The sequence below is a fragment of the Dendrobates tinctorius genome, unplaced genomic scaffold (genome assembly GCF_039654945.1).
Source record: "Dendrobates tinctorius isolate UK_male_01 unplaced genomic scaffold, ASM3965494v1 ptg000059l, whole genome shotgun sequence".
Taxonomy (NCBI): Eukaryota; Metazoa; Chordata; class Amphibia; order Anura; family Dendrobatidae; genus Dendrobates; species Dendrobates tinctorius.
In genome coordinates this window covers 20,364,314-20,381,884 of record NW_027361727.1, presented here as the reverse complement: position 1 = coordinate 20,381,884, position 17,571 = coordinate 20,364,314, and the positions used below count along the sequence as shown (strand labels likewise).

Here is a 17,571-nt window from a genome sequence, read left to right as displayed (position 1 = left end):
GTTTTGATGCTCCCCATTTATTTTCCTCCTTTATGGGCCCATATCCATATAATTAGTAATTTTTATAACTTTTTTTCAATAAACCATGTTTTAACCTTACTGGTGGTTTATGGCTACTCTGTAGGTGTTTCTTGTAGTGGATTAAGTTTAGAGTACACCACCTCCTGAATATATTTAGTCTTTTGTGATTTATTTTAATTTAGGGTTGCCATACTCTTGTTCCTGACCTAGATATTGATCATGTTCTCCAACAAACACTTCAATTTTGACATCACTATAGTGGTCACTGCAGGGGAAAGATCTACCCACATCTATCCACTCCACCCTCCCGAGATCTGCCCCTTTAAAGAAAAAATTGCCGATACTCAATATCCTCGTTTCATCTTACATTCTAGAATTTAATTAAAAATAAAGCTCAAGACCCACATGATTGTTCAGACATTTCTCATTTTTGCTTTATTAATATTGACGTTGTCCATGAAAAACAACAAAAAAAAACAAAACAAAAAAAAAAACAAAAAACAAAGGAGAAATCCTATAAAACACAAAAAGATGTAACTGACGGATCAATAAATAATGAAGCCCGCAAAAAAAAAAAAATATATAATTTAAACAGCGTACTGGAAGCATCAGTTTATAAGAGGTTGAAGACAATGCCCCTCGGTGGAGCCATTACTCATACAGATGAGAACCCAACAGTGTATGATAAAGTAGAACCGCACCCAGAGAGGAACTCCAAAGCTAAATATGAGTTATTGATCATCAGTGTCCTACAGCCAATAAATCACACAGGGGATTGCACTGGGGCCGAGTGACCCATCATTCAAGACCTTCAATTGGCACCAAAAGTTGTCCAGGGAACTGTGCACCCGTTTCAACTCTTTCTAGGCATCTTTTACAGGCCCGGAAAGTGTTAAGCATCACTGTTTAGTTCGCAGTTGGTTGCATTGTCCTCCTCACCCCCAGCCATTGTACAACAGCACAGACCTGACTCTGGTATAAGCAAGACAGTCCATTTCACACGACCGCCTAAGTTTTAGCTTGACCTGAGCTGCACGAGTTGAAGTGGGTTGCCCTGAATAATAAAAAAGGATCCACTTCTCCTTAGAGCGGTTTCACACGTCCAGATAATTCCGGTACCGGAAGAACCGGTACCAGAGCTATCCGTGTGGATTCGTAGGCCATCCGTATGCTATCCGTATGTACCATCCGTGTGAAATCCGTATGCTGTCAGTGTAGTGAAATAATTGGTTTCAATATTAACCCTATGACTCCTAAACGCACACGGACGCCATACATGTGCGGTACGTGTTTACACGGACCCATTGACTTGTATGGGCCAGTGTGATCCGTGCTGTTGCACAAAAACGGACATGTCAGTGTATTTTGCACACAGACCGTGAAAACACGCTGACATCTGCACCCGTACGTGAGAAAACTGTCACAAGTACCGGAGACACTGACGTGTGAAACTGGCCTTAAACAGTACCACTTCGGTTTATTGGGCCATGTCTGGTATTGCGCCTCATTTTTCATCCGCTTGCAATCCCTGACACAACCCCTAGACAGAAAGTGGTTCTGTTTCATGGACTGGGATAAAATGGTCTGGAAACCCAAGTGAAAGTGCAAAATCCCCAAACTAGGTCAGGCAAAATGCAGCCTGGAGAGGCCATCATTGAGCAACAGTGCTATATATATATATATATATATATATATATATATATATATATATATATATATATATATATTATAGCTATATATATATATAGATATATATATCTATCCATATGCAGCAGGCTCAGCCATTCCGTATTTTATTGCATCTTAAATACACTGTACAACTTAAATAATTAGAATATCTTGAGACGTAAAGGTTTCAACGTTCAGACATTTTGTTTTTAATTTGTGTCCTTATTTACCCTCCATTGAGGACACCATTTTTTGAGTAAGTTGGATTTAGCCACGCGCTGACATGGATGTGCTCAGCACAGGAACATGCCGTCATTGAAAATACAGCAGTGATAACGACGCTTTGTTCCAATGATGTGTCCAAAAGAAAAGGTAATCAAGTTCTATTTTGGCCAAGAGGCAGTACACGCCACCCTTTTAGGAACCAACGGTCATGATGAGACACACTGTTGATGACGTAGGGCGGTTATTAGTTGATGCATGCATCTGCACACTTAACAGTGCCACTTACCTACTGACAAAGTAGTGAGTGGCTCCACTATACCCCTTTAAACATCCCACCATTACTCCTGGGTAAGATTATAGGACCCTCTCTTGGTTATGTAAATGACCGCCACTTGCCCTCAATTAGAAGAAGCTGGTTATTTGCATAGTAAGGAGAAAGTGTAAATGTCCAAAACCACAGAACCAGTGAAGAAAATAGGAAAGAAAAAAGCCAAAAAGGATTTTTCTCTGCAAGATCACTGAGTGAACACTAAGTTGATGGTCTGAAACATGTGAAAACTACAACTCCCAACAAGCCCTGACACAATATGAACAGTCTGAACGGGTGCAAAGCCATTATGTTGCAGAACAGTGCTGGAAACAATTTAACACTAACTTTTTTTTTTGCCTTTTTATCATTTGGTTAGTTCATAAGGTAGCTGTGTATCCAAAGGGAAAAAAAGAAAAACTAAACAAAAAAAAAACCCACCACGTTTAGACTTAGACTGTGCTTCTGCTCCTCCTGAATCCAAAAGTTCTAAAATCATTTGAAGATATCAGGAAAAAAAAAAAAAAAAGTGGTGAGAAGAAAAAAAAAAAAATATATAAAAAAAAAAAATATGGAAGATCATGCATAGAAAAGTGAAGCCTTGACGTAAAAATATGCTGCAGCACAGTAGAATCCTGAATATTTGGAAAGGTTTCCTCTAGAAAAGCATCCGTCTTCTCTGGTCACTGCTGTTTGCACTCAGCAGGCTGGACGGCTTCTTTCTGCTGGATGGAAATTGAGAAATAGGGGCAGCGATTAGGTAGAGATACAAATGTCAAAGATTAAATCTAGAGACAGGAGCATCTCTATTCAGAATAAAGGGGGGCACCGATACCACATGTGTGGGGGTGTATAGACATGATTTCCACCTCCTAATAACTGAGAAAAGCAATAGACATTCTAAAAGGCAAATGTATTCAATAGTAATCTACTTGCACGGTAAGTTTTTTTCCTCTTTCTTTTTACACATTGAAATTAAGATGCAGGATAAGTAAAAAAAAGTGTCAGGAAGTCACAGGTCAATCCTTGGAAACTTTGCACCATGTACCCCCTCTATATGACGCAGTGTTCACACGTAATGAAGATGCTGTGTTTTTACTGCAGAAGTGTGCGTCATAATACACAAATAGAGTTGAGCGATACCGTCCGATACTTCAAAGTATCGGATCGGAATGGATCGGCCGATCTTAAAAAAAAAAGTATCGGTATCGCCGATTCCGATACCGGAAATCCCATTCAAGTCTATGGGACTTCCGGTATCGGAATAAGAAAAATCCTGTTTTTCCCTTGTACAGCCTCTCTGGGGTCTGTACGGGCCTTTCGGGGGGCTGTGCCGGCCTGCCAGGGGGTCTGTGCAGGCTCCGGTGGGCTGTGGCGGCCTGCCGGGGGGCTGTGCAGGCATCGTCCGATGGGACTACAAGTCCCATCGGGCGATGCCTGCTACCATGACAGTGATTGACACATTAGCCAATGATGGGACAGTAGTAGTCCCATCATCCGGCTAATGTGTTGAATGTAAAAAAAAAAAAAAAAAAATAATTACATGCTACATTTATACTACATATATACTGCATGCTACATGCATGCTACATGCATGCTACAGGCATGCTACATACATACTACATGCATGCTACATACTACATACATACTACATATATACTACATGCATGCTACATACATACTGCATGCTACATACATACATACTACATGCATGCTACATACATATTACATGCTACATACATACTACATATATACTACATGCATGCTACATACATACTGCATGCTACATACATACTGCATGCTACATACATACTGCATGCTACATGCATACTACATACATACTACATACCACATATATACTACATACAATACATTCATACAATACATACATAGACATACAGTACATATAACATAGAGTAACATACTTACCAATACTTGTCACATTGTTCCCCGAAGCCATTGTCTTTTACGGAATAAATATTAACATAAACCACAAAAATACTCACCCACGATCCGAAGCAGTCCACAAGTGTGTCCCACGACGATCTTGGGTAGAGAACTGCAGCATCAGCTGTTGCTGCCGTTCTCTACGGGCTGCAGGAATCCAATGACGGAAGGTAGGTATCCTTCCGCACTGTATTCCTCCGCCACTTAAAAAAAAAAAAAAAAAAGTCCCTAGTCTCACTTTATGCCATTGCTGCGTGGGAATTTCCCACACAGCAATGGCATAAAGTGAGACTAGGGACTTTTTTTTTTTTTTTTTTTTTTTAAGTGGCGGAGGAATACAGTGCGGAAGGATACCTACCTTCCGTCATTGGATTCCTGCAGCCGGTAGAGAACGGCAGCAACAGCTGATGCTGCAGTTCTCTACCCAAGATCGTCGTGGGACACACTCGTGGACTGCTTCGGATCGTGGGTGAGTATTTTTGTGGTTTGTTATGTTAATATTTATTCCGTAAAAGACAATGGCTTCGGGGAACAATGTGACAAGTATTGGTAAGTATGTTACTCTATGTTATATGTACTGTATGTCTATGTATGTATTGTATGAATGTATTGTAGGAAGCATGCAGGTAGCTTTTTTTTTTTTTTTTTTTTTTTTTTAACATTTAACACATTAGCCGGATGATGGGACTACTACTGTCCCATCATTGGCTAATGTGTCAGTGTCATGGTAGCAGGCATCGCCAGATGGGACTTGTAGTCCCATCGGACGATGCTTGCACAGACCCCCGGACATCAGCACAGCCCCCCGGCAGGCCGGCACAGCCCCCCGGCAGGCCGGCACAGCCCCCCACAGGGTGCACAGACCACCGGCAGGCCGGCACAGCCCCCCGGCAGGCCGGTACAGACCCCGGGCAGTCCACACAGCCCCCCGGCAGAGACCCCCGGAAGGCCCGAAATGACGGCGCATCATGATGCGCACACACCGCGCATCATGATGACGTCAGGCTGTCAATCAACTTTGAACTTCCGATTCCGACTTCCGATATTGAAAAAATATCGGAAGTCGGTATCGGAATTCCGATACTTGCGGTATCGGAATGCTCAACACTATACACAAACCTTTTTGCTGAATCTCCCCAATTAAGTCTCATACATTTTTTTTTCCCAGGCCTTCCTCCACAGATTTCTTCATACATAATCATATCATCCCTATCCTGAGTTACATCCTGTATTATACTCCAGGGCTGCACTCACTATTCTGCTGGTGCTGTCACTGTGTGCATACATTACATTACTGATCCTGAGTTACATCCTGTGAGTTCATAGAATCATAGAGTTGGAAGGGACCTCCTGGGCCATCTGGTCCAACCCCCTGCTCAAAGCAGGATTCGCTAAATCATCCCAGTCAGATGTCTGTCCAGCCTCTGTTTGAAGACTTCCATTGAAGGAGAACTCACCACTTCTCGTGGCAGCCTGTTCCACTCATTGATCACTCTAACTGTCAAAAAGTTTTTTCTAATATCTAATCTGTGTCTCTTCCCATTCAGTTTCATCCCATTGCTTCTAGTCTTTCCTTGTGCAAATGAGAATAAAGTTGATCCTTCTACAATGTGACAGCCCTTTAGATATTTGTAGACAGCTATTAAGTCTCCTCTCAGTCTTCTCTTTTGCAAACTAAACATTCCCAAATCCTGCAACCTTTCCTCATAAGACAGGGTTTGCAGACCGGTCACCATTCTGGTCGCTCTTTTCTGAACTTGCTCCAGTTTGTTGATGTCTTTTTTAAAATGTGGTGCCCAAAACTGGACACAATATTCCAGATGAGGTCTGACCAAAGAGGAGTAGAGGGAAATAATGACTTCACGTGATCTAGACTGTATGCTTCTGTTAATACATCCTAGAATTGCATTTGCCTTTTTTGCTGCTGCATCACACTGTTGACTCATATTCAGTCTGTGATCTATTAGTATACCCAAGTCTTTTTCACATGTGCTGTCACTTAGCCCTATTCCTCCCATTCTATATATGCTTTTTTCATTTTTATTGCCCAGATGTAGTACTTTGCATTTCTCCCTGTTAAAAACCATTCTGTTAGTTGCTGCCCACTTCTCCAGTTTATTTAAATCTTTTTGAATCATCTCTCTCTCCTCTCTAGTATTAGCTATCCCTCCTAGCTTTGTGTCATCAGCAAATTTAATCAGTTTACCCTCAATTCCTTCATCTAAATCATTGATAAAGATGTTGAACAATACAGGGCCCAGGACAGAGCCCTGTGGTACCCCACTTGAGACATTCTTCCAACTGGATGTGCAGCCATTTACGACCACTCTTTGGGTCCGATCACTAAGCCAGTTATGAATCCACCTAACAGTTGCCTTGTCCATTCCATACTTAGTCATTTTTTCAATAAGGATTGCATGAGAGACTTTGTCAAATGCTTTGCTGAAGTCAAGATATACTATATCTACAGCATTTCCTTGATCCACCCAATCAGTGATACCGTCATAGAAGGAAATTAAGTTAGTCTGACATGACTTATCAGTTACAAACCCATGCTGACTCTGTTTAATCACTTCATTCTTATCCAGGTATTGACATACATGTTGTTTAATAATTTGTTCAAAGATCTTTCCTGGTATAGAAGTCAGACTCACCGGCCTATAGTTGCCTGGGTCCACCTTCTTCCCCTTTTTGAAGATAGGAACAACATTTGCTCTTCTCCAGTCTTCTGGCACTTCTCCTGTTCTCCAAGAATTTTCAAAGATTATGGAGAGGGGTTCAAAAATTTCTTCTGCTATCTCCTTCAGTACTCTGGGGTGTAATTCATCTGGACCTGGAGACTTGAATTCATTTAGGTTAGCTAAGTGTTTCCTCACTATCTTTCTGTTTATAGATATCCTGGATTCTTCTATTCCCTTAATAGGACAGTGAATAACAGTTGATGTTGCATTTCCTTTCTGAGAGAAAACAGATGCAAAATAGGAATTTAAAAGTTCAGCCTTCTCAACATCCTGTCTTACCATTTCATCATTTTCATCCTGTAAAAATCCTATAGCATCTTTGACTTTTCTTTTACTTTTGACATATCCCCAAAATCCTTTATTATTGCTTTTGACATCTCTTGCAAGCCTCAGTTCATTTTCAGCTTTAGATAATCTGATTTGTGCCCTGCAGGTTCTGCAGACAGCATTATATTCTTCTTTAGATATGCCTCCCTCTTTCCATTTTATAAACATTTTATTCTTCCTTTTTAGCATGTGCTTAAGTTCTGTGTTCATCCATCCTGGTTTCCTTAAATGCTTCCTATTCTTCCCTCTTTTTGGAATTGTTAACAACTGTGCTTTGAGAATTTCATTTTTCAAGATTTCCCATCCCTCCTGGACATTTTTGTCTTTAAGGATATCCAGCCATTGGATCCCTCCAATTCTCTTTCTGAATCCCTTAAAATCTGCCTTTCTGAAATCTAACCTTGACGTCTGAGTCTTCACAGGTCTTCCACCTCTAGTTATCCAAAATTCTAAAATAGCATGGTCGCTACCTCCTAGGGTTCCAGCCACTTTTACCTCCTCAACCATTTCCTCCCTGTTTATAAGGATTAGATCCAAGGTAGCAGTTCCCCTTGTTTTCTCCCTTACCTTTTGGAAGATAAAGTTGTCAGCAAGAGAGGATAAGAATTTCCTTGACCTGTTAGTTTTGCCTGAGAGAGATTCCCAACAAATGTCTGGATAGTTGAAATCTCCCATGACAACCATGTCATATTTTTTGGAGAACTTGGCCATCTGATGCATAAAGAGTTAATCTATATCTTCGGCTTGCACAGGCGGCCTGTAGTAAATGCCTACAATGGTGTCCTTTCCATTGTTCTGTCCTTGTATTCTTACCCAAACAGTTTCCACAGAACTCCCAGTCTCTGAAGCTTCAATCTCTGTGCAGATATACGTGTTTCGAACATACAATGCGACACCCCCTCCTCGTTTATCAAGTCTGTTTCTTGCAAATAAGTTGTATCCTTCTAGTCTTGTATTCCAATCATGTGTATTGTCCCACCAAGTTTCAGTGATTCCAATGACATCATATTTCTTTTCCTGTGTTAGTAGTTCCAATTCTCCTTGTTTGTTGCCCATGCTTTGTGCATTAGTATAGAAACATTTTAGTTTGTGATTGGTTTCTCTTTCTCCAATATTTTTATTAATTAGATTCTTTCGTCTTTGTTCTTCCTTTCCACTTCTAATAGCAGAGTTCTCAATAGCATTTGTCAGGTGTATGGCTTTTTCTGGTCTTTTGCTTCCCTTCCCATGTTGTTCTAGTTTAAAGCTCTCCTTACAAGTGTAGCAAGGCGACTTCCAAATACATGCTTTCCAGTCTTCGTAAGGTGCACCCCATCTCTAGCAAGTAGTCCATCGTATAAGTAGTTCACTCCGTGATCCAGAAATCCAAATCGTTGCTGACGGCACCATCGACGTAGCCAGTTGTTCACCTGCAGAATGTTATTCCACCTCCTTGTTCCATGGCCATCCACTGGGAGGATGGAAGAGAAGACCACCTGCGCTCCCAGTTCTTTCACTTTCTTGCCTAAGTCTTCAAAGTCTCTGCAGATGGTTTCCAGGTCGTTTCTTGCGGTGTCATTTGTCCCCACATGTAGTAGCAGGAATGGGTAGTCATCTGTAGGTCTGAAGAGTCCTGGTATCCTGTCAGACACATCTTTAATTTTTGCACCTGGAAGACAGCACATTTCTCTTGTAGTTATATCCGGTCTGCAGATAGCGGCCTCTGTTCCTCTCAGGGTATTATACCCCAGAGCTGCACTCACTATTCTGCTGGTGGATAAGCTTTAGGTTGCATTTCATAAGACTGAATTTTACAGTTCATGCTCCGCCATACTGCTGGCCTTTTTATAGGATACGAGGCTGTTACTTCAGGAGCCGTAAAGCTGAACTCCAACCGAGTATTGCAGTCCGAGCATTGACTGTAAAATACTGTTGTGTGAATGCAGCCTTGTAAGTAGATTGTGGTGTGCGAGTTGCAATATGACGTGAGACTAGTACAGAGCACATAAGGCCTGTTTCACACATCCGCTTGTCAGCATTAGTGAAAATCCGCCGTTTTGCCTAAAAACGGATCCGCCATTTTTCTTGGCGGATCCGTTTTTTCCCCCTCATTGACTTGCATTAACGGCGGATTTTGACTGACGGTCGTCCGTTGCATCCATATTTCTGCGGATCCGCCAAAATTTTGGGGCGTCCGCTGACATCACTGGACAGACAATGCAACGTTTTGTGTGTGGCCGGATCTGCATTTTTCCCACTTGCTGGAGATTTAACCCTAAATCCTGTTCTGACTGCTGGAGAGTGTCTCTCTCTCAGATCCCGCTACATCGGCGGTATTTTTTTTTTTTTCAGCGCGGTTCCTTTAACATTCCAATATCAGCAGATCCCGGCGCACCAACGGTCCGGTAGCTCCCGTTGGTGTTTCATCGGCCACGGATCCGTTCTCCGCCTTTTTGGCGTCTGCCAACTGACACGATAAACGTAAGTGTGAAACAGGCCTAAGCAGCACAAGTACGCTGGCTTTTACAGCAGATCAATTAGTAAACTGGGGTCCGACTGATAACCCTAAGCTTGCACAAGTCCTCCACATACTACACGCTGGGGCTCACACTAATCAGCGTAAATAAAGTTGGTCCAATGTTTTTCCTGAAAAGTAGTCATGCGAGTAAAATGCGATTCTCACCTAGCATCTGTATGCAATGTGTTAATATCTTTGACATATTAATGACTGTCATTTCAAGCTAGTTTACCATATACTAAAACAATCTTCCATGCAGATATAGCAATAGGCGAGTTATCTAATTCGTACAGTGCATGTGTATTTTAAGTACATGTATTTGCCCCCTTAAATTTTCTTAACCAGCTGAGGGAAAGCCGACAACTTGTAGCAGACGTTTATAGCCTAGGAAGGGGTAATATACATGACGCTTCCTAGGCTATTAATATCTGCTCACGGCTGTCTATTTCGCCTTTGCTAGTTAGGAAAAAAAGGTACACAGATGAGTATGAGCCTTTATTGGGAGTCTCGTCGACTTGTACATTCCCAGCACTTGGAAATCCCAGTTAGTAAAGTCAATGACAAAAATACTCCATGCCTGGCATAAAACAAACGCAATTCTGGATTTTCCTTCTTTTACAATGTTTACCATAAGGGTTAAAAAAACAAAACAAAAAAAACAAAAAAACAAACAAACTTTGTTTTAGGGAAAGTGGGGTAATATCAATATATATTTTTAAACTTCACCCTTCATTTTTTTTTTTTTTTTTTTTATTTATTTAGCCCATAGAGAGGACTTGAACCTGCGATCGTTTGATCAAAATATATGGCAATACTACAGCGCTGATCTCAAAATTTTCCCCCCATTGATTGTCGCACCCTACAACCATCACCTGTTATTGCCAGTTTTCACCTATGCCCCGGTCTCCATGCCAGTGCATAAACCTGAAAATTTGTAGTCACAAGATTACACCCGACCTGTTTTTCCACCACTCTAGATGTAACCAAAAATGTAAGATGACAAGGGAATACTAACAAATATTACAAATATTTTTTTTTTCTATAAAGCAACACTTAAAAGCAGCAGACATGGAAAAAACAAAACAAACAAACTGATAAAAGGAAGTTTGAATTGGGGTCTAGTTGGACAATCTGGATTAATAAACGTGACCAAAGAGAAAAGAATGAAAATCGGAGGTGAGAAGGTATGACAGGAATGGAGAGCCACCTTACCTAGGATTGCATGAATGACAAACAAAAAAAAAAAAAATTACACCTAAACAGAAAAAAAAATGGAAAAGGTCAATCAAAGCCAATATGGAATGGAAAAATAAAAATCTGTGATAAGATGCGATTATAGTCACAGGTGGAGCTACAGCAGAGAAAATATACCATGAAGTTTCCTTAATTCAAAATTAATGGAGCAAAAAACATGCTGCATCATCAATACTATCGATAGATGAGATTTACTGTATTAGATATTCTTGTGATATTCTCTGCTCAATAATGCATCATCTGATGGATACTCCGCACAGTATAGGATCACCACTGAGCAGGAAATAGAACAGACAGCTTCTCAAATAAACACAGTGCTATGTCGCAACTGAGAGGTAATTTAATGATAATGAATTTTGTTGAATGTGTGTACCGTATTTTTTGCTTTATAAGACGCACCCTAAAATTTGGTGAAGAAAAAGAGAAAAAAGGCTTTTTTTTTTTCCTTATGTTAAATGGAGGTGTCTTATAATGCCAGTGTCCATCTTTCAAATCATATGTCCCTCATCCTGGTATCTAACCCCCATCCTGGCACATTGCCCCCTTGTGATGGCACATAGGGCCCCCCCATACCATCCTGGATATGGCCCCCCCGGTCACTATATGCCCCCCTGCTGGCACGCACATGGCCCCTCTCTCCATATGCCTCTGCTGGTACGCACACGGCCCCTGCGTCCCTATATTCCCCCTTGCTGGCACACATGGCCCCCGTCCATACATTTCCCCCTTGCTGGCACACATGGCCCCCGTCCATACATTTCCCCCTTGCTGGCACACATGGCCCCCGTCCATACATTTCCCCCTTGCTGGCACACATGGCCCCCGTCCATACATTTCCCCCTTGCTGGCACACATGGCCCCCGTCCATACATTTCCCCCTTGCTGGCACACATGGCCCCCGTCCATACATTTCCCCCTTGCTGGCACACATGGCCCCCGTCCATACATTTCCCCCTTGCTGGCACACATGGCCCCCGTCCATACATTTCCCCCTTGCTGGCACACATGGCCCCCGTCCATACATTTCCCCCTTGCTGGCACACATGGCCCCCGTCCATACATTTCCCCCTTGCTGGCACACATGGCCCCCGTCCATACACTTCCCCCTTGCTGGCACACATGGCCCCCGTCCATACACTTCCCCCTTGCTGGCACACATGGCCCCCGTCCATACACTTCCCCCTTGCTGGCACACATGGCCCCCGTCCATACACTTCCCCCTTGCTGGCACACATGGCCCCCGTCCATACACTTCCCCCTTGCTGGCACACATGGCCCCCGTCCATACACTTCCCCCTTGCTGGCACACATGGCCCCCGTCCATACACTTCCCCCTTGCTGGCACACATGGCCCCCGTCCATACACTTCCCCCTGCTGGCAAGCACATGATAAAACAGGATTTTTTGGGTTGCTTACTGTAAAATCTGTTTCTCGGAGCCTTCATTGGGGGACACAGAGACCATGGGTGTATGCTTTGCTGCCACTAGGAGGCTGACACTATGCACAAAAAAATGTTAGCTCCTCCTCCGCAGTATACACCCCACCGACCGGCACCAATTTTCTCAGTTAGTGAGAAAGCAGGAGAAGTAACAAACAGAATGAAAACAGAACAGACAACTCAACTGTAACCAACCGACAAACATAAGAACAGGAGTTGTAAAACATGGGAGGGTGCTGTGTCCCCCAATGAAGGCTCCGAGAAACAGATTTTATGGTAAGCAACCCAAAAAATCCTGTTCTCGTTCGCCTTATTGGGGCACACAGAGACCATGGGACGTCCCAAAGCAGTCCCTGGGGTGGGAAACAAACTTCCATCAGGCCAGCGGACTCACCACCGCGGCCTGCAGAATCAGTCTACCTAGGCTGGCGTCCGCCGAAGCGTAGGTGTGGACTCTGTAGAATTTCACAAACGTGTGAACCGATGACCATGTTGAAGCTTTGCAAAGCTGCAGCGCGGAAGCTCTGTGGCGCACCACCCAGGAGGCACCCACTGCCCGAGTAGAGTGGGCCCTGATCCCCGGAGGGGCTCTGCGACGCTTAACTCGGTAGGCTTCCAAAATTGCCGATCTGATCCAGCGAGCAATAGTGGCCTTTGACGCAGAGTGACCTTTCCGCGCCCCATCAGGGATAATGAAAAGAGACTGTCTTTCGCAAGGAAGTCGTCCTAGACAGACTCTTATCGCCCTAACCAGGTCCAGCTTGTTCAAGGACCGCTCTCGGGGATGAGTTGGATACGGACAAAAGGATGGTAGCACGATATCCTCGTTGAGGTGAAACGAGGACACCACCTTCGGCAGGAAAGAGGGCGGAGGCCGCAGAACTACCTTATCCTGGTGGAGCACCAGAAAAGAGGAGGGGCACGAAAGAGCTGCCAATTCCGACATGCGCCGGACGGAGGTGATGGCCACCAGAAAGGCTACCTTCCAAGAAAGGAGAGAAAGGGAAATATCCCTGAGGGGTTCAAAGGGAGGACCTTGCAGAACCTCAAGAACCAGATTAAGTTCCCATGGATCCACGGGCGCCCGGTACGGCGGAACTGTGTGAGCCACGCCCTGAAGAAAGGTCTTAACCTGAGGACGGGAAGCCAATGTTTTCTGAAATAGAATGGACAGCGCCGAAACTTGACCCTTCAGGGAACTGAGGGCAAGGCCTGCATCCAATCCTGCCTGAAGAAACGCTAGGACTGAAGGGAGCGAAAAGGACATGGGCGCGAGGTCATTGGTCTCACACCAAGTGAAATAGGCCTTCCAAGTACGGTAGTAGATCTTGGAAGATGATAGCTTTCTGGCTCGGATCATGGTCTGAACTACCTGGTCGGAAAATCCTGCCCGTTTCAGAACCTCGGTCTCAACAGCCACACCGTTAAATTGAGTGGCCGAGAATTGGGGTGGCAAAACGGTCCCTGAGACAGCAGATCTGTTCTGTCTGGAAGCTTCCAGGGGGCGTCTGCGAGAAGGTTGACAATGTCCGCGAACCAAGACCTTCTGGGCCAGTTCGGGGCGATGAGAATGACTGGAATTCCTTCTGCCTTGATCTTTTTCAACAGGTTGGGAAGAAGAGGCAGAGGAGGGAACAGGTAGGGAAGGCCGAACTGGGACCAAGGAACGGCCAGGGCGTCGGCGCCCACTGCCAGAGGGTCCCGAGACCTGGACACGAATTGTGGGACTTTCCTGTTGAGGCGAGATGCCATGAGGTCTACATCCGGGGTTCCCCACCGAAGGCAGAGCAGATGAAACACCTCCGGATGGAGGAACCACTCTCCCGCCGCGAGACCCTTGCGGCTGAGAAAATAGTCGGCCCAGTTGTCTACGCCGGGAATGTGCACCACGGAAATTGTCGGAACGGAAATCTCCGCCCAACGAAGAATCTTGGACCCCTCCGCCAGGGCTGAGGCACTCCGTGTTCCCCCTTGGCGGTAGACATATGCCACGGCTGTGGCGATGTCTGCCTGAATCCGTACCGGCAGTTCCTTGAGCCTTTCCCAGTGAACGAGAGCAAGATGGATAGCTCGAATCTCCAAAATGTTGATCGGTACTGATTCCCGATCCGACCATCGACCCTGAACAGTGTGGTTGCGGAGCACTGCACCCCAACCGAGGAGACTGGCATCTGTGGTTACTATCTGCCAGCGAATGGGAAGGAAGAATCGACCCGATAGAATGAGAGGTGACGACAACCACCAGTTGAGGGTCCGGTAAGAAGGAGGAACAGGGTGATCCAGGGACCGAGGCGACCTGTTCCACTTCGACAGAATGGCCTGCTGGAGAGGTCTGGCGTGAAATTGGGCAAAGGGAACTGCCGAGAGAGAGAATGAGAGAGAGAGAGAAAATGAGAGAGAGAGAGAGAGAGAGAAAATGAGAGAGAGAGAGAGAGAGAGAATGAGAGAGAGAGAGAGAGAATGAGAGAGAGAGAGAGAATGAGAGAGAGAGAGAGAATGAGAGAGAGAGAGAGAATGAGAGAGAGAGAGAGAGAGAGAGAGAGAGAGAGAGAGAGAGAATGAGAGAGAGAGAGAGAGAGAGAATGAGAGAAAGAAAGAAAGAAAGAAAGAATCTTCTCTTGTGGGAGAAAGACCCTTGACCGACGAGTGTCGAACAGAAGGCCTAGAAAGACCGGGCGTTGGGTAGGAACCAGACAGGACTTTTTCATGTTGACGATCCACCTGAAATCGGAAAGAGTATCCAGGATGATTGACAAACTTTGGTGAGCCTGTTGAAATGAGGGAGCCCTGATCAGAATATCGTCTAGGTACGGGAAAAGAACGAGACCTCTGACTCTCAACAAAGCCATCAACGCAGCCACGATCTTCGTGAAGAGTCTGGGAGCGGTGGCAAGACCGAAGGGCAGTGCGACGAGCTGGTAGTGGTGCTGTCTGAGGAGAGAGGCGATAGCCGTAGAGAACCCCGGGATCAAGGCTGGATCCTTTGGAGGCCGGGATTCGAAGAAACGATCCCGTGGGAGAGAGACGAACTGTATCTTGTATCCTGAGGATACAACCTCCCTGACCCAAGCGTCCTCTACGGAGGCCAGCCAAACGTCCCTGAAGGAAGGAAGTCGGCCTCCCAATTGGAAAGGCCCCTCGCGTGTCCGACGATAGTCATGCTGAAGTAGACCGTCCAGATCTGGACGGTCTGCCCTGGGAAGAGTGGGATCGCCAGGAAGGAGTGGGTCTGAAGGAAACGCTTTCTCTCTTGGCGAGCCTGCGGTCTCTGTTGGCTGGAGGAGTTGTCCGCCGTATTGAAACGGCGGAAAGTCCGAAAGGGTCGAAACTGACGCCTTAGTGGAGGTCTGCGAGGATTGGACTGAGGGAGGAGTGAACTCGTGCCTCCGGTGGCGTCCTTAATAATCTGGTCCAATTGGGACCCAAAGAGGCGCACCCCCTGAAAAGGCAGGTTAGTGAGGGACTTTTTAGAAGACAAGTCCGCTTGCCAGGCCTTTAGCCAAACTGTACGTCAAATTGCAACTATGTTGCTTGACGCCTGAACTGCACAGGATGCGGCATCCAAGGAAGCGGAAAGAAGATAGTCCCCAGCATGGGAGATCTGATTGGCGAGATAGGCCAAACGCTCCGGTTGCGCGTTATCTAAGACGCCTTGACGAAGGTCGTCTGCCCACGTGGCTATGGCCTTTGCTGCCCAGGATGAAGCAAAGATTGGGCACACAGCCGCTGAAGCCGCTTCAAAGGCAGACTTCGCCAGGGATTCTATAATCCTGTCATTAGAATCCTTTAGGGACGCCACGCCTGAAAGCGGGAGAACCGTGTTATTGGAAAGCCTGGACACGGGCGGATCCACCGAGGGAGAGGCCGACCAGTTGTCCGTGAGCTCCTTAGCAAATGGGTAGAGTACGCCTAGACGTTTTCCTCTTTGAAAGCGTCTGGTCGGATCCTCTCTTTCCTTGGTAAAAATCTTCCCAAACTCGGAATGGAAAGGAAAAACCCTGGAGGGAGCTTCTGGCCCGTCTGAATGAAACCTCCTGATCTGAGGATTTCGCAGGGGAGTCAGCAATATCGAAAGCATGATGGATCGCTGCAATGAGGTTCTGCACTGTGACCTTCATGTTTGCATCCTGGTCTGAATCCAGCTCTAAAATCCCCTCAGATGACCTGTCCGAAAGCGCTTCACCTGACTCGGGAGAGGAGGCCCGAGAGGGAGGGTGCTGAGAAGGGCTATGCGGTGAGATGGGACTAGGATAGGAATCCGGCTGGGCATCTTGCCTGGGTCTTTTGCGACTAACACTGGCTGACTCAGATGGAACAGTTTGGGATTTGCTTGGCCCTGCTGAAGAGTCCAGGGGCAACTTATCAAGAACGGCCACCAGGGACTGAGACACCTTGGTGAGGTCTGCCACTGATTGAGATAGCGAGGAGGCCCAGCCAGGCATGGGGGGGGGGGGTTCACTCTCACCTGGAGCCGTAGATGGTTCCTGGACGGCGTCAGGCTGAATTGGGTTGCTACAATCCAGGCAGAGGGGAGTGGACTGGCCTGAGGGAAGTTTGCGATTGAACGAAGAACATGCAAAGAACTTGACTAAAGTGCAGGGGGGCAGTAGAGCGGGTACGATCAGACTTAGAGGTAGACATAGTGAAAAGCTGAGGTAATGCCGGAAGGTTGGGGGACAGAGGGCGGAGAAGGGTCAGTCTGCAGTGCAGAGCTACTCACGGTCCGGTGTCCCCAGAAGCGATGCTCTGCGACCTGTCAGTGGATGCAGGTCAGAGCGAAATCCGGCCGATAGACCTCCTGAACGAAAAAAAACCAGCTGGCAGAAGATGATCCGGTGACGAGCTGGTGTTCGGCTAACAGGCTGGTAAAATGGCGCCTGCCTGAGAAAGAGCGCGCGTCCAGGAGAGGGAGGGCGGAGCACATCGCAGGGTTAAAATTCACTGCCCTCTAGCCAATAGCAGGCTGGGCAGGTGAAAGACAGGCGGTGGGAGGGCCTGGGAAGAGCGGGAGAGAAGCCCGCTTAGAAGAAAGGGGCGGGGGGCGTGGCCGCGACGCAGCGGTAGGCCCGAACTGAAGCCGGGGCCTAAATTAGCTGCGGCGGCTGCCTGTCAGCAGGGGGTCGGCGCGGAGGTCGGAAGAAGGGG

At 45.9% G+C, this 17,571-nt stretch overlaps 1 protein-coding gene across 4 annotated transcripts in view; it reads right to left on the bottom strand.

The window, feature by feature from the left end:
* Positions 1-429: 429 nt before the first annotated feature.
* The window catches only part of NAP1L4 (nucleosome assembly protein 1 like 4), a 39,518-nt gene continuing 22,376 nt past the window's right edge, over positions 430-17,571 (bottom strand). Inside the window, exons 14-15 of one of the 4 annotated variants that reach the window (XM_073578539.1) lie at positions 10,946-10,988; positions 430-2,946 (exon numbers count right to left, since the gene is read on the bottom strand). In XM_073578539.1, coding sequence (XP_073434640.1) covers positions 10,983-10,988 — 6 coding nt within the window. In that variant the 3' untranslated portion in view covers positions 430-2,946; positions 10,946-10,982. The remainder of the gene's footprint in view (positions 2,947-10,945; positions 10,989-17,571) is intronic. The other 3 variants (XM_073578541.1, XM_073578537.1, XM_073578538.1) reach the window with 3 other exon arrangements.